The 27315-nt window shown below is 41.1% G+C and overlaps 3 protein-coding genes and 5 non-coding genes across 8 annotated transcripts; 1 reads left to right on the top strand and 7 right to left on the bottom strand.

Annotated features, from left to right (window-relative positions):
• Positions 1-394: 394 nt before the first annotated feature.
• LOC117433982 (RING finger protein 225-like) lies at positions 395-4916 on the top strand. The gene is made up of 2 exons (XM_034056462.3): positions 395-583; positions 3812-4916. Exon 2 carries the CDS (start codon positions 3885-3887, stop codon positions 4548-4550), a length of 666 nt encoding a protein of 221 aa, XP_033912353.2. The 5' UTR covers positions 395-583; positions 3812-3884; the 3' UTR covers positions 4551-4916.
• A 5091-nt stretch (positions 4917-10007) lies between these two features.
• On the bottom strand, positions 10008-17180 carry LOC117964812 (small ribosomal subunit protein uS7). The gene is made up of 6 exons (XM_034909527.1): positions 17062-17180; positions 15072-15180; positions 13169-13378; positions 11708-11836; positions 11081-11179; positions 10008-10150 (listed from the first exon to the last, which is right to left on the bottom strand). Exons 1-6 carry the CDS (start codon positions 17163-17165, stop codon positions 10082-10084), a joined length of 720 nt encoding a protein of 239 aa, XP_034765418.1. The 5' UTR covers positions 17166-17180; the 3' UTR covers positions 10008-10081.
• On the bottom strand, positions 10357-10486 carry LOC117434286 (small nucleolar RNA SNORA3/SNORA45 family). Its single transcript, XR_004549049.3, has one exon. It is a non-coding gene; the product is annotated as a small nucleolar RNA SNORA3/SNORA45 family (small nucleolar RNA).
• On the bottom strand, positions 11480-11610 carry LOC117434285 (small nucleolar RNA SNORA3/SNORA45 family). Its single transcript, XR_004549048.3, has one exon. It is a non-coding gene; the product is annotated as a small nucleolar RNA SNORA3/SNORA45 family (small nucleolar RNA).
• On the bottom strand, positions 12267-12397 carry LOC117434284 (small nucleolar RNA SNORA3/SNORA45 family). The gene has a single exon (XR_004549047.3). It is a non-coding gene; the product is annotated as a small nucleolar RNA SNORA3/SNORA45 family (small nucleolar RNA).
• On the bottom strand, positions 13892-14022 carry LOC117434283 (small nucleolar RNA SNORA3/SNORA45 family). The gene has a single exon (XR_004549046.1). It is a non-coding gene; the product is annotated as a small nucleolar RNA SNORA3/SNORA45 family (small nucleolar RNA).
• LOC117434282 (small nucleolar RNA SNORA3/SNORA45 family) lies at positions 15274-15401 on the bottom strand. Its single transcript, XR_004549045.2, has one exon. It is a non-coding gene; the product is annotated as a small nucleolar RNA SNORA3/SNORA45 family (small nucleolar RNA).
• Positions 17181-17660: 480 nt separating the features above from the next.
• LOC117971087 (coiled-coil domain-containing protein 105-like) lies at positions 17661-25645 on the bottom strand. Its single transcript, XM_059008809.1, has 8 exons — positions 24418-25645; positions 23537-23806; positions 22920-23024; positions 22246-22438; positions 20805-20971; positions 20125-20220; positions 19362-19475; positions 17661-18563 (listed from the first exon to the last, which is right to left on the bottom strand). The coding sequence occupies exons 1-8, from the start codon at positions 24754-24756 to the stop codon at positions 18378-18380; spliced, it is 1470 nt and encodes a 489-aa protein (XP_058864792.1). The 5' UTR covers positions 24757-25645; the 3' UTR covers positions 17661-18377.
• Between the last annotated feature and the right edge of the window lie 1670 nt (positions 25646-27315).

Raw genomic sequence — 27315 nt, 5'->3', positions numbered from 1 at the left:
AGATACCGTTAAATGTGTGCATGTAACAGTCCGACTATTAAATAAATTATCTGACACTGTAATTACAACTGTATAAACACTAAGAGCAACTCCTGTATTTAACATGCATATATCTGATAGTGTTTAGACCAAACTGAAATTGACCTGGCAAGGCTACACATCTAGATAACAGAGATGTGAGAGAGCCAGTTAAAAGGCTCCTTTGCATCCACATTACTCAAGCAGACCACTGGGAAGTCAAACAGACAAAAGCTTCAGCCCCAAAACAAGCGTCCGTCTGCTTGGTTTCTTACAGGTTTGCCTCGCCAGTCTTTGGCAGCTCCGTCTTTGTGTTTCTCTGTAGAATCAGCCTTCATGCTCGAACTCACCAAACAGGTAGAGCAGGGAGGGCCGGCACAGTGCATTGTGGGATTGAGGAGGGCGATCTGGACCAACACCTGTTGTGATGTTGTCTGGACACGTTATTCATACATGACAATACAGAGCAGTACCGGGAAGTTAGATTAAATCATTAGAAATGTCCTGGGATAGCTTACCAGCAAGGAGTGGATATTCCAAAGCATTCAAGAGCTGGATTTAACAGGTGCGTGTGTCCTAAGAATTCTAATTCTTCTTATGGGGGAGCTACTAGAACATATGCAAATGACTCTGAAATGGTTTCAACAACTCCGAGTTTAACAGCTCTATTAAACACAGCACTACATGTAATAGTTACAGAGAGTTACTGCACAATTATTAAAGTAACCGAGGGACTGGGAAGGAAAGGAAATTCAGTAAATTAAGAAAGAGAATGATGATTATTTTTTTTTGTATTGTTTTTTGACTATGTTACAAATGAGCTAGTTGCCTTCATGCTGTAGAATAGCGTGTAATTATTAGTATATTTATTACTGATACATTCTATAGGTTATCATTATTACTAATGTTATTACATTTTTTTTTCCACATGTAGTAACATGTATCATCATACTACAGAAAAACGTCCAATTATATATTTCCGGTATTTTAATTTAACAAGATTGCCAAGTATAACTTGTGTTACAAATGTTGCTGTCTCGAGTCTGTGCTGTCTCTGGTCTTGCACTGAGTACCTGTATTACTTCAGCAGTACTTTCGCATTGACCTTGCATTACATTTAACTGTGTGTCTGCCCAATATACTGCATTATACTGCTACCCATCAATCATTTTTATTTATTATTGTATTATTAGGGCTGTCAATTAATCGGAGTTAATTTATGCGATAACGCGTTCATTTCTTTGGAGATATTTTTTAACACACTAATTGCGCGTTTGGCTTTATTATTGCTTAACGTTTACTTTTTAATTTTTTTTAACGTATTTTTGTATTAATACACCGGGTTTTATCAGCATCTAGTTTGTTTGTGCTCTACGTCGATTGCTTCCTGATCCCCTGTTAACGGAGGTGCGGGGATTGGGGAAACGCGTGCACCAAAATAAATACATAAATAAATAAATAAATATATAAATAAATAAATAAATAAATAAATAAATAAATAAATAAATAAAATACAAACTACAAATCCCGATCTGTCACAGCTGATGTGAGGAAGTGATATGGGATGTAACAAAATAACATACCGAACGTAGCATCGCCTGTTTTGTACAGAATATTTTTGATCATTAGTGAAATTCGACTCCGTATTGCAAGTACTTGGTGTGTTAGTTTTTAACGTGGTTTAAATTGCATTACATTCAAACACTGTATGCTCAAACTGATTACAGATTGATGTAAAACTGTCAAAGAAAGTGTTCTATAATATGCCAGCAAGCCAGAACAACACAATGAAACCGAGCAATGCAATTATTATTATTATTATTATTATTATTATTATTATTATTATTATTATTATTATTATTATTATTATTAAATAAATATAAAACTATAAAGTGGCGACACTATTAATCTCTCTCTCTCTCTCCCTCTCTCTCTCCCCCTCTCTCTCTCTCTCTCTCTCTCTCTCTCTCTATATATATATATATATGACAACAGGCTTTTTATGCTGGGTTGTTTATTGGATAATAATAATAATAATAATAATAATAATAATAATAATAATAATAATACAATGACAGTACAATACAAATGTCACTTATACATCATTCCAGTGTGAATATAAAATAAATATTCAAATGTGTCTAGTATATAATCCAGCTACAAATAAACAGAATAAAAAAAAAACGTTTTCAAATAGGATTTAAAAGATTCAATTGTTCTCGCATTCCTGATATGAATCGGGAGCTAGTTCCAACGACGAGGGTCATTATAACTGAATGCCGTGGTTCTGACAGAGTTCAAATGAATTTTAGGGACTGTCAGAAAATTAGCATTTTCCGATCTCAGGGAGCGACCAGAGACATGTGGGGTCAGCAGATCTTGAAGATGAGAAGGTCCAAAACCATGTAAGGCCTTCTAGGCAATAATAATAATAATAATAATAATAATAATAATAATAATAATAATAATAATAATAATAATAATAATAATAATAGCATCAGTAATAAAACAAACAAATGAGATTAAATATGCGATTAAACCAAGATTAACTAAAATACGTTTTTTTTAATCGCTTGACATCCCTAATTATTATAAATACTTTTATTTATTGTATTTATTACAGCAGTATTGTACCATAAGACAGGGAAAAGGGGTCAACTGGACATATTCACTGACAAAAAAAAAGAGACCGCTCTGTTCTGTATATGTGTTGCTCTTTCAAAATGAAATAGGCAACTTCAGTTTCTGAAATCGATGAAGGAAATTCTTTCCTACTCCTTCAGTGCTACACGCCTGTTTGTTTGAGACAAAGACTGCAGCTGAACTGCTGACGTCATGAAGACAATCATCTGCAGTGCAAGAACAGTAAACCAGCGTCTGAAACTGGGAGAGCTGTGTGGACTGCAGCAAGCTCAGCAGCAGAACTGTGGGATCAGAGTAGGATCAGCTCAGAAGTGAGGAAGATCAACCAGCATCATTAATAAGAGAAATATGGGCCAGTTTGAATTGTCTAAAGACCACCATCTTGTTAAATCTGTATTAATCCATCTGGTGTGTGTCCCACCCCAAGGTGAGATTCATTGACAGCCTTATAAACATCATTGAATCATAAAGAGTGGAAAGACATCTGTAAAATGCCAGGTCAATAATGGATGGGACGTTTACCAAGAAGTCAAGTCCAAAAAGAGAATATTTGCTGTGGAAGTTGCTTCCCCTGTAATGGCACAGCCATCGGGGTACATGAGAGAATGAACGTGTCCGCCCTCAATCGCTTACTCTTTTCCTCGTGTTTCCAAGCCTCTGGAGTAGACCCACTCTGTAGGCACATTAATTAAGGATTAAGGTCCTTTTTCCTGCTGTGCCTCCATTATTAAAGCAAGCGCCGTCCATAAACAGCCTCAGATTTGAGAGTGTGCTTTATCAATATTAAAAGATAACATTTCTTAAAGATGGCGTTCATTTTAACAAATGGACACATGTAGGAAAACCCGGCAACATTGCACAAGTAGGTCTGCATAAGATTCTGTGGAAAAACCTGGTCAAATATGACTGTGTTTAATAGACAAGTTCACTTCTATGGGAGTTCTGTTAAAGGTGAAACATTCCACAGCAAATCTTTCTATTTTGGCCGTCACTTGTAAGCACAATTCCCATAGACCCTTGTCCTTTAAGATGGTAAGATCATTAAAACAGACTCTGTGAAGTAAAGTAACAATCAGATTACAATAATTAAAACCAACTCCCATATTCCCACTCTCTCACTCCCTCTCTTTCTCTCACAATCTTTTTGCAGGACCCATCACCTCTCCCACCCGTGTATCCCTCCACCTCAGTCTTCCCGAATCTACTTTCCCCCTGTCGGTGCTATGACTTCAGAAGAGAGCGATGTAGTCGGCAAAACCAACACAAGCTGCTCCGCGCCGGAGGGCCCCGGCTGTGATTCCTCGGAGCTCGATTGCACGGTGTGCTTCTGCCCCTTCGACAATGTCTTCAAGGTCCCCAAAGTCCTGAGCTGCCACCACACCTTTTGCCTGGAGTGCTTGGCCCGCATGAACGTGTCCTCCGAGAAAAACAAGACCCTGGTTTGCCCGTTATGCCGTGAGGAAACCCAGTTGGAGACAGGGAAGGGGCTGCCAGACCTGCCCAACAACCTGGAGCTGATCGGCAAGCTGGCCCCGGAGATGCAGGGCGCCGTCTCGGTGAGGTTTAACAGAAGCAAAGGCCGCCTGTGGGTTAAAAAGAAGATGGACCCCGCCTCCCTGATCAAGCCCAGCAAGGTGGACAGCGTCAGCCTCTCTTTGGATGTCGGCCGCCCCCCTTCCAGGGTCAGGACTGGGGCCTCCAGGCTGCTCCGCTCCACCCGGTGCTTCTACCCGGTGCTTGTCGTGGCAGTGGTGACCGTGGCTCTGGTCCTGTCTGGGATTCTTATATTCTTGGTGATTCCCAGTTTCATGCACCGCCAAGATCAAACTGTCATACACTATTATAATATATCCATCACACCCCCACCGCCAAACAGCACTCAGATTTAATAGAAGGGATCGCCGGAGTGTTTAAGGAGGCACTAGCTGATGGAATGGTTCATTCCTCTTGTCGTGCATTTCCATTCATTGTCTCTCATGTGCAGTTTGGCAAGAAGTGTTTAAATGACTGTTTTCTGTATTGAAGAGCAGACTTGCTATAGAGTTTCCCTTGCTGGAATTAGAGACTGGGAATTGGAGAGTGATCTCTTATCCCCCCGTAGGATTTTGAAAAGCGCCTTGGAGCCTCGCTGCTTGTCAAGTCCACTCTGCTCACTGTCTTTGTAAATAGCAGGGGTGATGTGGCTTGTATTCTTTCAAGATGTCCTTTAATATACTGTAATGTACAGAGTTTTATTAAAATGTAACTGTTCTTTGTTTTTTGTTAGTTTGTTTTTTTTGATGTTTTTTTGGTTGTTGTGAAAGATGTACAGCTCTGGACAAAAGTTTTGCATATTATATATATATATATATATATATATATATATATATATATATATATATATATATATATATATATATACTTTAGATATGTTGTTTAACTTCATGTGATCAAATAAACTACTAAATGATATTGCATAATTCTACTGCAAGCCATAATAGTAGTACAGTATTTCATGTTAGATTAGCTTTGTTCATTTTTGTCAGCTTGTCGTTAAGTGTATGGGAAACTACAAAGCGGTATGCAATTCAATATGTTAACATAACATTATTTATTCAACTTTATGAAGCAAAATGAGTTAATTTTATAAGCTGATGCAAAACGTTTGGCCATAGCTGTAGGATGCTGGTAGCAAAGAAAGAAATCAAGCCATGCTTGCACACACACACATACACACACACACACATTCAGTTAGTCATGCCGACAGACACACACACACAAAGGAAGTTGATGGTTGCAGAGATTTGCAAAATCAATACACACAGTAACCCAAAAACAGAAAGCTGTTGGTTTGGCCATTTTATTAGGAGCACCTTTCATTAACATCTCTTAGTTTTACGACAGTAACACCGATGAAGACACTAGCCAATACCTGTGTCTGTTTCACTCAGTTCTTTCTAGTTTAAACTGTGTAGAGTTCATGAAGTTTGTTCTTTAATTAGAAACTTTTTTTTGTTTTTGTTTCACTGTTATATGTCTGTATAGTGATACCCTGGAGCTGTGGATCAGTGAAGTTTTTCAAACTAGTCGGACTGCATTCTGCTTCAGATAAGGATTCAAATACCTGTCAAACCTTCATGACTGCACGAATGCTTAGCATAATGGAGCTGTTATTTAGAGCTGGTTTGCCCTTTGCCTCATATCTGCTTCCTTTTATGCTGGTCCAAATACAGGCGTCAATTGTTATTCCTCTGGCCTCGGCCAATCACTGCGGTCAAAAAGCAAGCATTGCTACGGGTTTATTAATTTGGCTGGTACCCTTAGACAGTAGTCTTGTAACATAAGAAACGGGAAATGCATCGACTGAACAGATTCGCTTTTGTTGTGAGAAGCATAGGAGACTAGTAGGGCAGAGGGGAGATATTTGGCCCCTCCACTTTTTTCGCTCAGTGTATACACACTATCATTCTCTGTCATGTTATGGTTTCGTCTTTACACGGTTTCTAATGAAATAAATAAGGCATTCAGAGGATGACCTTGATATGGAAAAAACACACTAGCAGCGTAGAAAGGGGTGACTGGAGGCAGACTTAGGGTAGTTAAGTGGAGACAGCTTAAAAATGATTTGTTAATATAGACTAGGTAGTTGTTCATATTCCAGGTTGCTGCATACTGCTCCTCCAATCCAAACAAGTACAGTGTAGGGATGTGTGTGCATGTATTAAAAAAAACAAGAACGCACAATGTCCTTTTATTTCAATGGCACGTGCGTGAAATTATACTGCTTGCATTAAATTATATATATATATATATATATATATATATATATATATATATATATATATATATATACTGTACAGTCACTGCAAGGGGGGGGGGGGGGGGGTGACTGGACAGCTGTAGGGTGAGTAAGCAATCGTGGGTCTGCAGCTTTAATGATGCAGCTTTGATGAGTTTTAATGCATGTTTTTTTCCAGATTATGGCAGCCGGTAGCAGAACGAAGGTATTGTATTGCTGCACGCAAGGGAGCCTGGGTGGAGACAGAGCAGCAGTTCAGAAACAGCCGGAAACCTTTCCAGCAAAAACAGAAATATTCCACCCCAAACTGGTTAAACTAGTTATATGTGTGTTTGCAGCGAACAATAGCTGCAGTATCAATTTAACTTCGCATTATTTTTATCATTAGCTGTTATCCCTTTGTTTTTGTTTTTTTTACTGTAGTTAGATGTGTGCCTATAACTCTAACTATAAAGGTCACAGGTACAGGGGTCACAAATGGAGATTAGGCCTCTTCTCATTTGTAAACTTTCTTATGTTCTTCTTTTGTTCTTATGTCATATAAATGTGCACACACTAGGCTTCATAAAATAGTCGGAAACTCACCTTGTTTAGTACAGATAACAAAAACCACAAGAGAAACGCTTTATATATATATATATATATATAAAAATAATGTATTTTAGCATGGCCAGCTCTTATGAGGAAATACATTCAGTTTGTGTCAGTGACAGAAAGGGCAAACGCAATACATTGATAAGTAGAAATCAATATTTGGGAGATGATTATTGGAGGCCCCTTTATCTAATCTCCATTTATGACCACTGGTCCTTGTTTCTTTTTTCAGGTCGAAAGTCCCCTGGGTCGACATTGTCTATACCTTTTAGGATTTTGAATGCTTGAATCAGATCACCGCGTAGTCTTCTTTGTTCAAGACTGAATAGATTAAATTATTTTAGCCTGTCTGCATACGACATGCCTTTTAAACCTGGGATAATTCTGGTTGCTCTTCTTTGCACTCTTTCTAGAGCAGCAATATCCTTTTTGTAACGAGGTGACCAGAACTGAACACAATATTCTAGGTGAGGTCTTACTAATGCATTGTAAAGTTTTAACGTTACTTCCCTTGATTTAAATTCAACACTTCTCACAATATATCCGAGCATCTTGTCGGCCTTTTTATAGCTTACCCACATTGTCTAGATGAAGACATTTCTGAGCCAACATAAACTCCTAGGTCTTTTTCATAGATTCCTTCTTCAATTTCAGTATCTTCTATATGGTATTTATAATGCACATTTTTATTGCCTTACACTTTTCTCTATTAAATGTCATTTGCCGTGACAGGTTTTGATAATTGGTTGGGCTGTATTTTCTTTGACATGTCATGGTGTAACAATTACAGAAGAGCCCTAGGGCTATGCCAGAAAAAAAAAAAAAAAAAACTCAATTTTACTTTAAAACCCCAAAATTTCGCAGAAATAACTAGACATAGTCGAGCCTGGTCTAGCGAACTCTGAACTGTGACAAAAGCACTTCTGTCTGAAGCCTCAAATTCACTTGTGTCACGTTTTGATGAAGTCTAAAAACTTCTAAAGTCTCTTCTGGTATAAATCCAATTCCCCACATATATTATAGACTCATAACTGTTTGGAAAAGCAGCTAAAGTTTGGAAAGCATGTTTTACATGGGCTTGATAGATAATTGATCTGTTTCCCTTTAGGCATTAGTTTTTAATGAAGTCTGTTACCAAGAACGTCTTTTGCCCCACCACAATTGATCACGTTTATACTGCAAACAAATGTCTTCGAAAAAATACACACATTTGGAGCCTTGCAACTGACTTACTTCTATTTATTATAATGCCATCACCAACGGCGTCATTCATTTACGAAGAACATATACCCCAAGGTCCATTTACATTTAAGTGTTGTCAAATATATCTTAAAAAATAAATTAGGGAAATGCGTTTTACATACCTGCATCTAACATGAAAATGCCCTCACCTGTATATATTAATTATGGCTGGCCTTTCTATTTAAGGAACACCTTGCCCAACAGTGCTACATGTTTTGTAATATAACAGTTATATCTCTTATGAAAAACAGTTAAAGGTTTCGGACAAGGTGGTGTACACGCTATAGACGCGCCTTGTTGACACAGCCAGGGCACGATGTTCTTGCTCAAGGTAAGCACATAACAGATGTGGGTGTTGTCAGGAATGTGGCATCATTGTTTACAACCAACCTGGGCCTTGTGTCAGGAATCAGACTTACTTCCCTGAATGACGCACGCACAGAATCTCACACAAACAAGGAACATTTCAGAAAGCCAGGCTTGAAACACAGAGAAATACACACAGAAACATTCAGATAGGCAGACTGACACACACACATTCAGAGACCCATGCTGTTACATATACACACGCAGACCAAACGAATCATTTATCTATACTGACACTCACAGATAAATTGAGGCATGCTCATAAACACACAGAAAAATTCAGATAGCTATGCTGACACACACATGCAAATAGCTACGCACAAATACAGAGACCCCAATGGCAGACACAGTGACGCAAGTATCCCTTCAGTCACAGCGAGTATTTGTACCATGTTAAGCTGTCTAAACGTTACAACGCACATTGGGCATTAAGTGATAAGACATGGACAACGTAAGAGGCAATAGAAAAGTTAATTTCTGCAACTACAGCCCCTGTACGTCACCTATGAAACAGATACGTTTATAAAGCTGCTGTGCAGTCGAACCTGCAAACTTTCAGGGATTTAACTTTTAAAACCCGTCATGTTACAGCATATAGTTACAGGGTGGCCTTCGAAATAACCTTATCCTCATTACGATCCTAGGGGTGTGACAACCACACTTCCAGCTGCTGCTGCCCAAAGCTTTGATACCCACCCTCATTAAAATACCGATTTCTCAAGTGTTTAGTTATTTAAGTGTCCATCTGGAATCGTGTGATGTGTCACCACCTGCTGGATGTGAAGTGTAATCACAAGAGTCACGGAATACACGTCTCCAGAGGTAAAGACAAAATTAGAGCCATCAGTTTGATCAGAAAGTTAAACCGCATGTAAATAATTGTGGAGATCTAGTTTTGTCATGTTTAATCCCAATTTGATATGCAAAACTAAAACAAAAAATTGACAGATGGACCAACTACATATGTACCCAGAATCTGATACTGTTAACTTGTGCTAAATATTAATACCAAGTTCCATGACAATTGGATTAGCAGGTCAGCAGATACACACAAAATGTCCATGAGACACACACAGACACCACCCCATATATACCCAGAATCAAATTCTCTAACTTTGCTAAATGTTAATACCTGGTTTTATGGACAAATGGTGAAGGGACAGTGTAAAGCCTACTAATATGTGCAAGCACTGACTATTGTCTTCAAAATGTAATTAAATACAGGCACATTTACCCATGAATCATCAGGGTTCACAGACCCCGATATGCACTAATTTTAAGACTGCCTTACCGAAGAGAAGTACTAGTTGCAACCTGTGAACCCAGCTGGAAGTGTTAATAAAACAGAAGAGCGGAGAGACGGGTGTTTTGTGGCAAGGTTTTTTCTGTTTTTATTGTACAACATCGTACACCCACAACAGGCGAACACACAGAGCTGCTTTAACGGTTGGACTTGGCCACACGTTCCAGCTCATCCTTTTTCTTGATGGCGTAGGAGTTGGATGAACCCTGGAACAGAAGGGGAAGGGAGGGGTTACACAAAGGGAGATTGCTTTCAAATGCTTATGGATTAGCCAATTGCCATCTCATTTAAGCAAAAACGGCAGGCACATTTTTCAAGACAGAATGCAGTAGTTCGCTCTGCCATGACCCTGGTTTCCCAGGACGCAAAACTGGAATTTGGGATTCACTCATCTTGGGAACTTTGGGTAAAATAGTGTCTCTGAGCTGGTGATTGGCTGAGCTAGTGTCGCTTCAGCCAATGAATAAGCAGAGAGTTTGATCTGCGAGGACTCTAGCACACCAAGACAACGAGAGTGTGTCGGATGTGACTCTAGTCTCGCCCGCTAGTGCATATTGTATCGATAACCAACTTGGTTTCCTCCACAAATAACTGTCTTTGCTTAAAAAAAAAAAAAAAAAAAGTGTTTTCCATGTGTATTTATAATAATTCACTCCTGAGATCTCTACTGTAATATGGTTGAACGGTGTGGCAGACTGCAGCACATACGCAGTTTTGTTTTAGTTTATGAAAGTTTTTCTATAAAAGCTTATGACATTACTCGTGGTCCAGTGGTTAAAGAAAAGGGCTTGCTACCAGGAGGCACCCTGTTCAAATCCACAACCTTGTGCTCTGTCCTTGGGATGAGACTTAAAACCGAGGTCCTATTTATTGTAAGTGACTCTGCAGCAGCAGTTGTGATGCATAGTTAGTCACCCCTTAGTCTCAGTCGCTTTGGATAAAAGCGTCTGCTAGGTGACTAAACTCGCTGGATTGAGCTGAAAAAGTATACACCTTTAATAATTGTGGGGGGTCGGGGCAAACACAAAGCACTACCCAAAAACACCCCCAATGGCTATTAGAACAATGATCATTTGTAGGCACAAACTGGTGTGATTTGTCAAGTTTTTATATTACGTTTTCTGGCGTTATCTTACCTTAGCAGCATTGATCAGCTCGTCAGCCAGACACTCTGCGATGGTCTTGATGTTTCTGAATGCAGCTTCCCTGGCACCGGTGCACAGCAGCCAGATAGCCTAAAAACAAGCAGAAGCACACCCCACTCCAGTTACTACAAGCTCCTTCAATACACTTCCAGTCCAACAAAACACACTGCAGCCCAGTCCGCACTCAGGGGCATCTGGGCTGCACAATCTACCTATTTGAAATCACTTCCCAAATCCTCTCCATATGTAATCCAATTTGGACGAGGAATCGGGTTGGTGGGTTTAATGGGATTCAAAAGCATTCATTCCCCCAAACCCCATGGAGTTTGATATGTTGTTAACGCACCACATTTCACTTTGGATTAAAATCAACTACAAAAGAACCAACGTGGCTGTCTCTGAGCTGGTGATTGGCTGGGCTAGTGTCGCCTCAGCCAATGAATAAGCAGAGAGTCTGATCTACGAGGACTCTAGCACACCAGGGCAATGAGAGGGTGTCAGGATGTGACTCTAGTCTCGCTCACACAGGCAATCATTAGGATTTGTACAGTACAGTACTTCACAACCCCAAAAAGTGGTTTTCTGATTGGTTACAAACACTCCTCCCGTCCTGCTCACCTGGTTGACTCTACGCAGGGGGGACACGTCCACAGCCTGTCTCCTCACTGTCCCGGCCCGTCCAATACGGGTCGAGTCCTCACGGGGTCCGCTGTTAATGATGGCGTTCACCAGAACCTGCAGGGGGTTCTGAAGCAACCAGAGAGAGAGGCAGGTTAGAGCTCTGCAGCACACACTTGGAGATGCAACAGTTAATAGATTAGCAATCACCAATGCTTTTAAAATTTGCAAACCAGAATTACAACATTGACGGATTAATCAACCTGGTGCCCCAGTGGAATCTCATGCAGCAAGTTACTCAGTAACATGTCATTTCAGTTTGTTTTTGTTTTTTTTTTAAAAAAAGGCTTTTGAGTTCTCAATGCATCGATTGTCAATTACTTTGATTAGGAAATGCTTGTTGATTGTACCTCTGGTAAAGACATAGTGCCTTCTTAGGTGGTTCTTTCATGTTAAGCATTCCATTTTACACATTTTCACACTACAATAAGTTTAAAATGCAATATGGAGATACTGCACTAATATAAAAATATATTTAACAGAATTGTCTGGTGTAACAGAGTGTCTCCGAGCTGGTGATTGGCTGAGCTAGTGTCGCTTCAGCCAATGAATAAGCAGAGAGTTTGATCTACGAGGACTCTAGCACACCAGGACAATGAGAGGGTGTCAGGATGTGACTCTAGTCTCGCTCACACACGAGAGAGCTTTAAGAGTTTAATATAAATGTTACATAAACTTCATGAGATTATTCCAGGTAAAATATCCTGACTAGGCTTCCGCTACTGACACACACACCAGTGACAACGAGAGACCGACACCAAGTACCGACACTTGACAATAGCACTACACATATACGCAACAAAGGTTCAAAAAGGCTGCTGGTAAGATCCATGTCACTATTGAGGGTGCGCGTATGGACACAGACCTTCCCAGTCAATATTTAATAAGACAGAGGTGTAATGAAAGGGTATAAAAACACTGCTGGTTAGGGGAAGAGGTTTGACACTGTCCGAGAAAGCAGATAGATAACAGCAATAGATAACTGTTCTGTACGAACAGAAGATTCAACACAACACCTGACAACACACCATTATAAAAAGTGCACCATAACACTGCTGTACATGCATGACATATATATTTATAAGCATTAAAAAAGGTTTTCTAAGCCCTCCTGTCAATAGATGAATGACTTATGAGAAGTGTAAAAACGAAGGTTTGGCAACGCGTCTGGGTGCACTGACTGCGAAGGTGAGCAGGTGTAGGTTAACTGACACATGTGTAACAATACTGATTGTTTCTAAGGACCTCTCTGATTGAGAGCTGTGCAATACAGGTTTGATAACGCTGGTGCACCGACCTCTAAAGTGAGCAGGGGTATGTAAACTGGCATGTGTAACAATCCTCGATGTCTGATTGAGAGCTGTGTAATAGAAGCGTGGGAACGCGTCCGGGCGCACTAACCTCTCCGGTGAGCAGGTGGATGATCTCGAAGGCGTGCTTCACGATGCGGCAGGTCAGCAGCTTCTTGCCGTTGTTGCGGCCGTGCATCATCATGGAGTTGGTCAGCCTCTCCACAATGGGGCACTGGGCCTTGCGGAACCGCTTGGCAGCGTAGCGCCCCCCGCTGTGAGGGAGGTACTTGGCATACTTCTCCTTGCAGGCGATGTAGTCCTGCGAGACAAGAGGGTAAATATTAGTATGATTATAATACAGGGATGGAAAGAGACTTCTACTGCATAGCAGTAGAAGTCTTTCCAGGTTTTAATACAAGCTGGATGAGCGAACAGTAGAAAGGTAACAAGCTCAGGTCTGTCTCAGCAAAACCAAGTCTGGATCAAACTGCTATGCAATGGGAGCCGCATCTCCTTTCTTGTAAAGGAAATACACACTCCTCCAGCGAGAGGAACAAGTGTATATTTAACAGTCCCAATTCCTAGCTTTGATTAACCTCAACTTAACACTGCCAATTCCTAGTTCCGACCGACAGCATCTTAAATACGCCTACACTTAAATTGGTTTCATGTTTTTTGCAGAACTGTATTCGAGACATTAAAACCACCTCTTTAATTAGTGCGAAGAGGAGGGAGTCGGAATACAAGACAAGGTTCAGAACTACACAATCCCCTCGGATAAAACTCCCTATACAACTGCAGTGATAAGCTAAAGATACAGCACTTGCTGAGTGAGTGTCTCTGAGCTGGTGATCGGCTGGGCTAGTGTCGCTTCAGCCAATGAATAAGCATAGAGTTTGATCTGCGAGGACTCTAGCACACCAGGACAATGAGAGGGTGTCAGGATGTGACTCTAGTCTCGCTCACACCCCTCTTTTTACCCAGTGTTGCAGGGTTTTAGGATATAACACTATTTCATATCTGGATATTAATTTCTTGGAGCATGAATATATAGTATAGTTGCCTAATCAAGATACTGACAATCGGGATTTCTGTTTAAAATGGGGCACCAACTGGGGGACGGTTCTTCCCACTTCATTTAATTGGGATACAATATTTTCAAATGATGAATGGAGATCACTTTTCAGATTAAGTGCAGTCATTACGGGATTACGCTGTGACATGCATAAACTGCGTAAACTATGCTGAACTCCTGAAGTAGCTGGAGTCTCCTGTGGCAAATAAAGTTGGCACGGCAAAATTGCAGGTGTCTTGCCTTAATCAGATGTGATTTAATTTCTCATTTAAAAATAAAACGGGGATTTGTCTCGGAATAATAAAAAAAACCTTATTTCAAATGATGCATTTAACATTTATTCATAATCAGATTTCATTCTTTAATTTCATTTAAAAATATATAAAAACACCTTGCGCATGTTGTAAATTATGAATGCAAGTGAGACTAAGGTCTTCTCAAAGCCTCTAATTGGGACAGCTGCTTAGTCGGGATATTTCGATATCTCCCGAGGCGTCCCGATAAAACGGTGCCCACTGTGTATGTGTACCCGTTTATTTATTTTAGTGCAAGATACTGAAGCCATTTCAAGACTAGCCCTGCTGCACCCATTCCCAAGTTTCAGAACTACCCTCAATTGAGAACATTAATACGATCAAGAGGCAGGAGTTTAATGTGAAATAAATCGTTCCTCCTTCACAGCTGAATGAAACATCCCTAATAGACTCGGGTGTAAATTGTTTATTCTGTGAAATTCAGAGCCTATTTAAACAGGGCCTGGCTGTTAAAACTCCTGCCTCCTGGTCATCTCTGTTATATTCACTAACATAAGTAGTTCTGAAAAGTTGGGTCTGAGTGCAGGGATAGTGAGTTTCAACCCCTGCATGTTCTTTAATTCTCAGGTGAAGTTCCTCTTGGTTACATGATTAATTGTTGGTGATAGAGGGGCACAGGGTACCTGAAGGGAGATGTCGTTGATCTGCACATCATCAGTGCTCCATTTCCCAAAGAGCTTGATCTCGGGCGATTCAGCCACAGCAGCTGGGGCATTCTCCCACTCGGTCATCCTGAAGCAAGAGAAACAGCCTACATCAGTCATCAGAAATCACATGAAAGAAATTACACACAGGAGGTCATCCCCTGCATAGGAAACAGAAGGAGAGTGTCTCCGAGCTGGTGATTGGCTGGGCTAGTGTCGCTTCAGCCAATGAATAAGCAGAGTTTGATCTGCGAGGACTCTAGCACACCAGGACAATGAGAGGGTGTCTGATGTGACTCTAGTCTCGCTCACACAGGCAGCATCGTGGGCAATAAGAAAAGGTGCAGATTTGGTGAGTGGATGTTTGGAGGCATATGTGCCAGATCATTACTATAACAAGCCAGGTAAAGTCAAATAATTGTACCATGCAATTGACTCCTACTTTTAAATGCATCAGTACACCAAGGCTGTACTACGAGCAATCAGTTCAACCACCATTAATTATGGACTTTGTTGAAATGCATATACTTTGTATTCATACCAACTATAATACTGGATTAGTTCCTATTGCCGTTTGGGGCCATCTGGGACATTGATCCTGTATCTCCACCATACCCACCTCCCTCCCACTCAGGGTGCCTTTTAAAAAGCACAGACTCCCAGGTTTCACAAATAAGCTTTCAAATACCACAATATGTACATACTGCAAATGAAAATAAGTCGCAATTTATAAAAAATGCCTCCGGTGCTCAATATAATAAACGAATTGCATGCAAAACATGTTTTGCGCAATGATTCAGTATATGGTTTGTAATACAGGACAGTATAAAGCTGTGGATTTTAAGACACAAACATGGCGTCTTCACTCAATGCTTACAGATCGTGTTGCACAGAAATCTTGTTCGGTTTCACAACAAAATGCAATTCTTTTTTTCAGGAGGCGTTTATTTACTAGCTTGTTCCACTGTGGGGTTTAGCCTCCCGGCTACTTTCTTATATAGAAAGACCGCCTTAGACCAAGGTCAGAACATGAACTCATCAGGGATGGAAGACGCACACTTCAGCTCCAAAACAATATGAACAGTTCTAAACCCGCTAGCCAGCGCTTAACCGCGACAGTTATGTATTTTCTAACTAAAGTATAATTGGTATACATACACGAGATACACTGGTCTTCCTAAAGTGACAACAGCACTGGTAGGATTCACACTTTGCAACCAAACCACAAGTCAACGACTAACACCTACAATGGTCATACATTCCCTATTAATATATATCACCGACTACATCATTAAGAGGCTGTATGGGGTCTCACTGTTACAGGTAAGGTCTGCACACTCGCCGCGGAGGACTATGCAGGCGTACAGACAAGCACGCTGCACGCAACGTGGAGCACGGCCTTCACACAAAGCAAGCCCGGGTCCCCGGTTTGGGAGCGTGATTCATCTAGCAGCCGTGACGATAAAGTACTGGAACTAGTTTAAGAACTGCGAGATAAAATAAACAGGGCAAAAAACAGCGTGCCACAGCCACGCGTGGAGTGAAATGCGCCCGCCTTCAATTTCAGTAGAGCGACTTGGGCCTACATTTGGATAATTTATACTATATATGTGACCGGTTTCCAGAAACAAAAACTGTTGTTCACTAACATATTTTTTTTTTTTTTGCAATTTACCACCCCCACCACAAAAAAATATATAAAACGGCCAACACGCTTCGGTTATTCCCGGAATGTTATAAATCGTGTTTCCGAAGAGCTTCGGCTGCATCCCTCTGTATAACACACCGCCACTGACACAGGACACACCAACATAAGTTACACAGTATAAAACGTCACACCACTACACCAAACTAAAACACAAATCTACATTTGATAACGTTGAGATTTTCCTCTAACGCCACGTACACGTTTTATTCCTTTCCCAGTCGGTCCTAGTCATTCATTTTAAAGTTTAAGTTTCGGACTCACTTGTGAACGCTGTCCGTCTCTACGATATCAGCGAGGAAAGAGGGCCTGGGACGGGGTTTCACAGTCTCATATGCAGGGGCAGAGCTCACATCCGGCGGCAGCATTGAGGGTAATGCGCATGCACAGAAATAAGCATGAAGCCGAAATAGGTGCCATCTTTGCTAAGGGCAATGGAAGACAGCTCCGCTACCATGATGAAGTTGAAACCGCTGTCATCTTTGAAGAGGCACAAATCCTACCAATCGGGTTACCCGGGGCACGTTACGGGTTTTTTAAATGTTTACAATCATTAGCAAAATATCATCTATATATTAACAGTGGTGTATGTTTAGTTTCTTCAGCTTTTAATTATGAACGTTCACCAGGAGAAATATGTTTTCTTCTAAGCATTGTAGTGTATCCAGATCATACTTCCTCCTACAACAATGCTAGCTCGCTGATTGAAGTGAGTGCCGAAAACTAGCATTGTTGCAGGGGGAGCGTACTTCAGATACACACTGCGATCCTTATAAGAGAAATTTGAAGGCTCACGTGTAAATGTCGGCATTCTGTTTAAAAATACACTTACAAAATAAAACACAGACACAACAAAACACACATCAGTATCAATCAAATTAGTTTATTATATGGCAAAAAAAATCCCATAATATGATGTCATTTAAAAACAGTTCAGTATAATAATATGATTGTAATAACAATCCATGATTCATATATATTCAAATACACAGCACCCTTCACTCTTCATAATACTGGTTCGAAACACTGCATGCTTTAAGACGTCAGAGAAAGGCGGGGTTAAGGATTCAGCTCCTCCCCACTCCCCTTGACTGGCTGAGAAAGAGCAGCTCATGAATAATTAATTTAAGAGGTCGTCAAACGTGTATCCCACAAGAGAACAGAATAGAAAAAAAAAACGAAATCATTCATTATATTTTTTAAGCAGAAATTATTTTAACACTGCAATTGACTATGCATGACTACTTTTTAAATGTTATTTATTGAGTTAGAACAGAGATTGAAGATGTATAACATCCTCTACTGTTAGGTGTAGCCTTACCTGGTGGCAAACAGGTTTTAAAGAGAGGTGTTAAACACAGTGGTCAAGGTCCAGCTGCATTCTTTCTGATAAAGTACAGCACGCTGCACAGGCAATGCCAGAGTAAGACACTCTACCACAGTGTAACTTCAATACTTTGAGTCCTACGCTCTCAATGGGAGGCTATTCCTCCAAATCTGTTTCGATCAATCAAAACCCCCCTGATTAGCACAGATCTTATTTTAAACACACAGAACACGCTGTTAAATGAAGCGGGTCTTTATTTGAGGTGGGGCACGGTCCAGCGGTGGTCAGAGTTCCTCCGACGCAGCCTGGCGATAGCTGAGTCCAGGCCGGCCGCTGCCCTCTTCCCCTGCATGTTCTCCTCCAGCTGCAGACGAGTCCGGTGCAGCAGGCCCAGGTCCTGGCTGGTGTTCAGGAGAGACTGCCGGAGGGCAGCGTAACCCTGTGGCGGGAGAGGGAATTACACATCACTTGAAGGCAGAATAATTAGGGTGTACCCACGTGTCATTCATGTTACTTGCTTTCCAGTTTTTATATTGTTTCCGTTTAGCAATAGCTTCTCTACTGAAGACCATTAAAACATGCTTCGAGTTAGTTCCCCACAAGGTCTTTTTGCGTTATTACTGGGAGGATAATGGCTGGTTTCACAGACCCCGTTTAGTGCTAATCTTGGACTACCTACTGTTATCTCCAAAACGTTAGTACAAGATTAGTGCTAACCAGGGTCTGTAAAACCAGACGATTCAGAGTGATTATAAGTCTCACCTTCTACATTTGTGCGAGCTTCCCTGCAGATAGTTGTGATGGGCTGCTGGAGTTCATTGCTGCTGCTAACGAGATGCAGTCGGATGTTTTTTTTTCATTACAGGGAAGTTCATTGTTCATTGAAATGCCTTCGGTTTTTGCAGGTGTCTTTTTAAAGAGCATTTGTTTTACACAACACTGGGTCTTGTACGGTTTATATAATGGACTCTGATTTGTTTCTGTATGCTGTTTCTGCAGTAATTTCAACGTACAGTACTTTGTCAATGCGCAGTAATCTACTTGGCATAGAGTTCCGACAATAAGAATTCCTGATGAGATTTATTTCACTATTGTTATAGATGAGCTTTTCCTCTTGTGATGAGTTTGGGAAGCAACACCAACATTTGATTTGATTTGAGCAACATGGTTGCTTGTATGTATAAAATGAAAATAAGTAAATAAATGATCCAGTATGTCAGTCCAGCTGGCTGCTGACCTGTACGATGGCAGTGGCCTCTGGCAGCTGAGTCCCGGCGTGTCTCTGATAGACCTGGACCTGCGGACGGTCAAGACGCTCTCTAGTGAGCAAGTCAGCGCTGGACACCGGACCCTGTGAGGGAGGAAGAAACAGGCATGAGATAGCACTCAACTCTGCAGCTTGATCATTCAAGAACTATGCCCCAGTAAAAGCTACAGTCCCAGTACAATCAAATGCTTCATTATTTTCAATGAACACTGTAGTTGCTCAGTTGTAAGATTTGTGGTAGCACTTTAGATTAGAGGCTATACATAAACATGTGACAACATGGCAATAACTGTGTACCATGTTATTGCAGCAGGTAACACATTTACTGTAGGAACCATTTGTAATAACCCAGTTACAACATATTCATGCCCTGTAGGTACTACATTGGCTTTTTTTTTTATATAACTGAGCAACTTCGTAAGGATGTGTTCATTCAAAATAATAAAGCATTGGATTCTACTGTAGCTTTTTATTTATTAAAAAATAAAGAAGCAATGGGCCTGTTTTTTTAATTGTATTGAGGCCACAATAAGCATTGCTGCTTCTTAAGAGTCGTTCTGACCTTTCGTTTAGAAACTCAATTATGGTGTTGATTCAAAATAACATTTGCCTGTGCTGTTTAGTGACACTTTGGGTCAAATTTTTTTAGGATTATGTGTAGGTCAATAAGCAAGCTTGCTTACACTTGAATCTTTTCTATATAAAGGGTGTGTTCTCGTGGAGCAGCACTCACCAGGACCCGCCCCTCCGAGTGCTCGTTCTCATCGTACCAGCGCTGGATTCTCTGGATCGCAACCCGGGACTCCCCTGAGCTCACCTGCAGGTGTTGCTGAAACACACAAGCACACAGAGCACTCCATTCATGCGCTGAGGAGCGATCGGAGGTGACAACATCATACCGTACACGTGCCACCCTGCAAGTCTCAAACAGGCAGTTTTGAATGGGATCCACGCGGTATCTAGAACTACAACTGCGTGAAAAGAAAGCTCGGTTTGCAGGCCTTGCTTTAAGATGGGCTTGTGCTTTTTATGGTCATTTCACCTGGAGAGTGAAACTGTCCCCACCAGCTGTCAGTAACCAACCAGCTGCTTCCCTCAACGACTGACATGCATTGTAGCCAATGGATACGCTTGATTCCCAAAAGGTGAAAGGACGTGTAACAGAATTCCTGGCAGGGAAGGCAAGGAAACTTTCTTTGTGTAATACCAGATGTTTTAAACAAAAATCTTTGCAATATCATATTTCTTTCACAATTTGAGACTGTACAGTGAATGCTACAAAACCTTTAACAACGCCGCTAAATCACTATAATGGAATGGTGTATAAATAAAGTTAAATAGTACAGGAGGTTAGGAGAGGAGGAAAGCACAGGAAATAAACAGGGTGTAATAAAAAGCACAGGGCTCCCGTACTGTGAGGTTAACAGTCTCAGCTATCTTCTGTGTGAGGCCTTCGTTGGTGGCTTTGTGTGCGGCGCGTCCCAGAGACACGGCCTGATCCACCGCTTCCTTCACCTCCCGACACAGAGCCCTGGACTGGAGGCAAGCTGTCCGAGCGGCCTGCAGGGCCTCCTGGCATTCTGAGAGAGGGGAGAGGGGGGTGTGAGAGAGGGGGAGTGAGGGAGTGGGAGAGAGGGGTGTGAGAGGGGGGTGTGAGAGAGGGGGGAGTGAGAGAGGGGGAGAGAGGGTGGTGTGAGAAAGGGGAGAGGGGTGTGTGAGAGAGGGGTGTGAGAGAGAGGGGGAGAGGGGGGGGTGTGAGAAAGGGGGAGAGAGGGGAATGAGAGAGGGGTGTGAGAGGGAAGTGTGCGAGAGGGGGGAGAGAGGGGGGTGTGAGAGAGGGGGGGGGGAAGAGAGATATATGATTCTGTCAGTTCTAGCTCCTCAGTAACAGTCAGGTCACCTTCTTTTTGGTAAGTGACACACACTTTTTGGTTGAAATACACAGTCAATTTTCATGTGAATACAGATTTCAAGGGACTGGTATTATCAGTAAGTAGTATTATTGTAATCCCAGTTTTTCAGAATGGTTGACAAAGTGTTAACGGGAATATTGAAATCTGCAGCAACATCGTTCTTTGTAAGCTTTTTGCTTCATGGAAAGGGGATTGATGCGTGAGCACTATGAGAACTCTAAATGCTTCATAGGATCAGTACTGTAGACCCAAAACACCACTTGACTGTATGTTAATATACATATAAATGTTTCATTCCAATTTAGAATGTCCAATTATGTTCCCTCACTGCAGTGACTCCCCACAACAGCACAGGAGAAAGTTAGCGTGTGTCCTCTGATCCCCAGGCCAATCGCTTCATTACACCCAGGAGCTCTGAAGCAGATGCAAGCTAACGACCCCTGTAGGACAAAGGCCAGCCCTGCGGGTGTGCTCTTGAGCGCACTGGGTGCCTCGCAAGTAGGGGGCACCGTAGTGCGATAAGGAGAAACAGTCGTTCCTGTCGGTTTTGCCTCCCTAACCTAACGCCAGAGCCAATGCTATCCCCAGCCAGGAACCTGCTCTTACCTGACTGTGTGACTCACCCTACACACCACGCAGTTGTGCCTTTACCAGGGGGGGCCCTTAAAACTGCCTTTCCCCATGAAGTTCAATAAAACTGTTACAGACTCCCTCTAATTCAACTAGTCTCCCTTCTTGTGGCGTTCTGACATTGAAAACCCTGCAATAAACACCATGGTTTGCCAGCTCCTTATGAATAAGCCTATTGTCACTGACCTGATCTGAGACCTTCATAGCGAATGGAAGAGCAGGGCAGCACATACATTTCTGCAACCATTTCATCGTGTATGACAGCATACAATAAGAGTTTTAGCAATCGAAAGCTGCCCTTGAGTGTGTACCTGGAGTGCAGGGTGTTGCAGGACTGGCCTTCAGGAGCTCTCTGCTCTGAGAAGGGGAAGGGGAGGGGGGCGGAGAGGGAGGGCTGCAGCTGTGGCTCCGCGTCCAGTCCGCAAAAGAGTTGGGGAAGAGGTCTAGAACCCTGGACCTCTCTGCAGCGCAATCCAGCAGCCTCTTCCGACAGGAGCACAGCATCTAACCAGACAGCATTAGTGTTCAAGGCCAATCTTAATGGACCAAAACTACAAACTATCCCAGTAACCTTACATTAGATATCAAGAAACATTTCATTCTTAAATGTCTTTCAACGCTGCAGATCTGTATACAAACTTTCCACTGGAAACTTGCAGACCACTCTAGAACTACAGACTAGATAACCCTACTCAAAAACAGCAGTAAACTAATCTTCAAAATACTAATATAGATCCCTCTGCAAACTTGTATTTATTTTTCAGTATAAGACACTGCAACTATGAAGTTAGTTATCATGTGTCTTTTTGAAAAGTGACTTTGTTTTTATAAGAGATGGGCCATTCTGCTGTAGAGGATCAAACTCCTCAGAACATCTGATAATACTGAAAGAACCAGGTTGATTAGTATGGGGCTTTTAAAAAAGACAAAAAATCACAAACAATTGAACAGGCAGGCAGGCAGGCAGACCAGGCATGCTTCTTACCTCAAGCTGGTGTCTTGTCATTTTGAGTCGTATTTCCAGTTCTGATTTCAGCTCAATCAACAGCTTTCTCTCTGCTTCCAGAAGATAGTCTGCACCGTCACGCACCTAGCCAGGAAAAGAAACATTCAATCATTCTTTTTGTATTTCATACATCTATTTGTATACTGTGATCACCTACCGGAGCCATTAGACCAGTAGAAAAAATATGTGGGCCCCTCTCCCATTACCACTTTTTTTCCAAAAATATAGGTCACGCGTCACGCATATAGCACAGGTTTGTATTTAATGGCTCTTGTTGCTTTTATTTCTGTACGAAAAGTGTTGCATCAGTTATTTCCATTTAATACAAACTATCTGAGATCTATATTATACATATATATAGGGCAGCTGGCTCTTTGAGCTATATATATATATATATATATATATATATATATATATATATATATATATATACCAGAATTTAATTTAGTAATGGAGTGAGACATTGCAGGTGCCTGGTACAGCCCACCCTCAATCTGATATAGCACTCCTATTTCCACAGAAACGTGTCATCTCTGCATTTCCAGGTAAACACCCAGAAGCTCAGAGTCCTTGTCCTTGCCCTGTCCCGGCCTCACCCTCTCCCTGGGGGCCGGTCGGAGCCTCCTCGTGTCCACGCTGCTCTTGTTGAGCAGCAGGTCTTTGCGCAGGTCCGCCAGGCTCTTCTCCAGGGTCTCTCGACTGCGCAGCAGCCTCTTGGTGTCGTCGTTGGTGTGGACGGCCTGCAGCCTCAGCTCAGTGACCAGCGAGCGGACGGCCCTGGTGTAAGAACGGGTGAGGTGGGAGCTGCGTTCCGCTAGGTGAACCCGCAGGAAGGAAGGGGGGGCGTCCCCTGCTTTCAACGACACCTGGAAACACACCAAGAGCATCAGACTCGAGCACCCAGCCCTGGGTTATTAAACTTCAGGTTTAGTAAGACACCTTGATAAATGTGCTCTGAATGAACTGATCACGCGTCTCATTAAAGCATGAATCACGAGTCTGTAGCCTTTTTAAATTGTTTTCAGCTTTTAAACAGTTTGAAATTTCAAGTTAGCTATACAATTTTATAAGTAACTTGAAATCTACAACTTTTTAGGAATTGAGAACAATTAAAAAGGTCTAATTAAGCACATTTAGTTCAATTAAGGGTTAATTAAGTAATTGTAAACTCAGTTGGAATGAAAACCAAAAGACACAGGGGGTCCCCAGGACATTAAAGCAGGGGTCTCCAAACCTGGTCCTGGAGGGCCGGTGTCCCCCTGGTTTTTGTTCAAGCTGTACACTAAATTACTTAATTGGAACAATTAAGTGCTTAGTAGAATCTTAATTGTTCCAATTAATTAGTGTACAGCTTGAACAAAAACCAGGAGGGACACCGGCACTCCAGGACCAGGTTTGGAGACCCCTGTAGAGGGAAGTGACTGCTGAATATTTCACAATATGTTAAATAGAAGCCAGGCAATTTACAAACACTTACATGTAAGTTATGATGCGGTGCAGAAACAGCTCTATATTTGCCAGGTCCTGTTTTTTCCATTCCGCTTTCAGCTTCAAATCCGTTGGTACACTTTCCACGGGGTAGATTGAGATCGCTATTACGAGGCCCGAGTTGCTGATCCTGAGCCGCGGTGTTTCCTGGTTCTTCGCCGAGTTGAATGACCGGGCTGCCGCTAGAACTGCCATTCCTGGCCCCTGACCTGCACGGGGCTAAAGTCTTCACTAACCGGTCGGACAGTCTGATGGCGTTTACGGTTACATCACGCCACGATTCGGGGCCAATTGTAACCGTCGCCAACGGAATATTTCTGAACGACATTTTGTTTAAAAATATTTATTCTTGTACTACATTTGAATTACTTTATATGGTTAGTTCAGCACTTATGTAAAGTTTATTATTGGAACATTTTGCTTTTTTTTTTTGTAATTCCGAAATGTTTATTTAATATTTATTTCATTTATTTATTTATTTATCTTGAATTGATTGTTACCGGATCTGTATAGTTGGTCTATATTGTACAATTTATAAATGATTCTCATTCCTGATTTCAAGCAGATGTTTATCAGACATTTCCATTTAATATTGAAATTATACGTATTAATTTAGTTTTCTATAATAATAGAAGCGAAGCTAAGACAATATCATTAAAACCAAGACGAAAGTAATGATTAGGCTCGATAACTTACTTAAAATATCCGGGGGGGAAGTGATCTTAGTTGGTAGTTGAATTAAATAGTCAATTAAATTCGTATGTCACCATAAATGATATGCAATACAGCCAGTACGTTAAATAAACGATGTTATAATACAAGATTAATAGCATGAAATCTAGTTAGTTATGCATATTCACTATTACTTAATCATTTTAGCATTCCGTACTAATAACAAAAAATACTTTTAAATAAATGATTGCTGTCGCGCCTTGATCACGTATTGTAATATTACATTAGCACGTTAACATTTTTGTTTTTTTGCTTCTGGTATTTCACAGTTGTTTCTGCAATTAAAAAACAACAAAGGCGCGCCGCATTTTCAAATTCTAGTATTAAATCTTTAGTTTTCTCTCTTTTAAACCGCAACGGTTAAGTTTGATTCTACCGGTTTAACTAAACATTTCACCCTAATAATTATTGCATTATTGCATTATTGCAATTATCTCTAGCTAGCTGGCTCTGTCTGTCTATGTGGCGCTAAGCGTCGACACCATAGAAACCGTCTCTCTGGCAACAGGTAACATCGTGCTCAGCTGGTATGAGGTCACAATAGAATTGTCTCACGTTTTGATTGGATATGGGGGTGTGGATAAGAGTTTGTGTGCAGGAACCATACAAATAAAAAATACACTATCGCTATCTAGGAGCTATTTCTGAGCGAGACGTTAAGAAATACATTATTTTTAAACAATTATCCACATGGAAATAAAATCAAATCTTTATTTACTTTAGAATTGCAAAAAAATACACACTGTAATACAGAATATAAATAATGAGGTAAGGTACAGCATACAAAAATGTAATTACAGTGCGTCTGTTTCCTACATGCTTCAACAGATTAGCTTTAGGTGCAATCTGCTTCATCAGAAACCAGGCCCTGTTCGCTGTCCAGTTTGTTTACATTGCCCGTAGTCAGCTGCAAGTAGGCGGGCACACAAGCTCCTCCCTCATTCCTTCTGGCTAGTTTTTCTGTCACTCTACTGTGTCCTAAACAGGAGTCAGACTGAACAGAGGTGGTGTCCTGTGGATCTGTGCTTCAGTATTTAACAAAATAAAATAATTAGAAAAGCTTAGTACTAAAAGAGCATGTGTCTCTCCTGTGTATACCAATGAGGGGTAGTTGCTCCCTGCTCATAGACTCTTAATAACAGGGCTGGTTTCCTATCCAGAAGGGCTTGCCCTGCACTTTCTTCACTAGGTCTGCATTTTCATTGGCACTCTTTATACTGACGAGGTCGGTGTGGTGTTCTCTACAGTACTGTTGAGCTTCAGTCCAGGTTTTCAGTTCTTCAATCAGGGTGTATCTCACAGTGATGTTGCTGGTCTCTGTAAACACAAATCAAAGAGGTTAGTTGTGGAGGTGCAGTGGCTCTGAACTCCTCAATCAAGTGTTTAAAATGAGAAATGGGAGTTTCTCACGCTTGGTAGAATAAATCTAAGGGATATGTCATCAGAGATCGGATGTAATATGGAAATTGAAAAAGATCTGTACGTGAATTTGTCCAGACACCACATACAATACAACTTTATTGAGAGAATCATAGAATACAGCCTGCAGAACACTGTCTGAAAGCAAGGTTGAAACACTGATTAATATGCCCAGAGATGAAACAGAAGACATATCTTGAAACACTGGCTATGTATTATCTAGATACCAATTTATCCTGAAATCATGTGAATCACTACAATTTAACACAGGTGGAGGCCACTTAACTTGGTGTGTGATTTTGAAGGTAATTGATTACACATGAGCTAATTTATGATTGCTATTACAAGGTGGGTGGACACTTATCCAACCAAGCTATTTCAGTTTTTATTTTTAATTAATTTTCTACAAATTTCTGGAATATTTTTTTCACTTGGAAGTTGTGGAGTAGGATGTGTAATAAATGAAAAAAAAAACTATTTTAATGCATTTTAATTCCAGACTATAAGGCAACAAAAGGTTTTTTTTGTTTGTTTGTTTTTGTTTAAATGTACACAAAAAGTTTAAAAGATTAAAAAAAAAATTATTTTCAGGAGTTCAGCAGTTCCTGTTGGCTCCCTATGCTGGGTAGTTCATTTCGAAGCAGAGACTCAACCAAAGTTGTTGAAAGGCACAGATCAGCACTGTTTTTTTGTATTCAGCCGACGAAGGACTTGTAGTCCGAAACGTCCTGATAAT

The sequence above is a fragment of the Acipenser ruthenus genome, chromosome 38, assembly GCF_902713425.1.
Source record: "Acipenser ruthenus chromosome 38, fAciRut3.2 maternal haplotype, whole genome shotgun sequence".
Classification (NCBI taxonomy): domain Eukaryota; kingdom Metazoa; phylum Chordata; class Actinopteri; order Acipenseriformes; family Acipenseridae; genus Acipenser; species Acipenser ruthenus.
Note: the sequence above shows the minus strand (reverse complement) of the source record. Positions and strands in the feature narration are given on the sequence as shown.

Coding starts and splice junctions, on each gene's coding strand:
- LOC117433982 (XM_034056462.3), top strand. CDS start 3,885: ATGACTTCAGAAGAGAGCGATGTAGTCGGCAAAACCAACACAAGCTGC.
- LOC117964812 (XM_034909527.1), bottom strand. CDS start 17,165: ATGCTGCCGCCGGATGTGAGCTCTGCCCCTGCATATGAGACTGTGAAA. Junction 13,379..15,071: donor TCAACGACATCTCCCTTCAG/GTACCCTGTGCC, acceptor CTTGTCTCGCAG/GACTACATCGCCTGCAAGGA. Junction 11,837..13,168: donor TCCACCTGCTCACCGGAGAG/GTTAGTGCGCCC, acceptor TGGTTGCTTCAG/AACCCCCTGCAGGTTCTGGT.
- LOC117971087 (XM_059008809.1), bottom strand. CDS start 24,756: ATGTCGTTCAGAAATATTCCGTTGGCGACGGTTACAATTGGCCCCGAA. Junction 22,439..22,919: donor TGACAAGACACCAGCTTGAG/GTAAGAAGCATG, acceptor CTGTCTGGTTAG/ATGCTGTGCTCCTGTCGGAA. Junction 19,476..20,124: donor ACTCGGAGGGGCGGGTCCTG/GTGAGTGCTGCT, acceptor CCTCCCTCACAG/GGTCCGGTGTCCAGCGCTGA.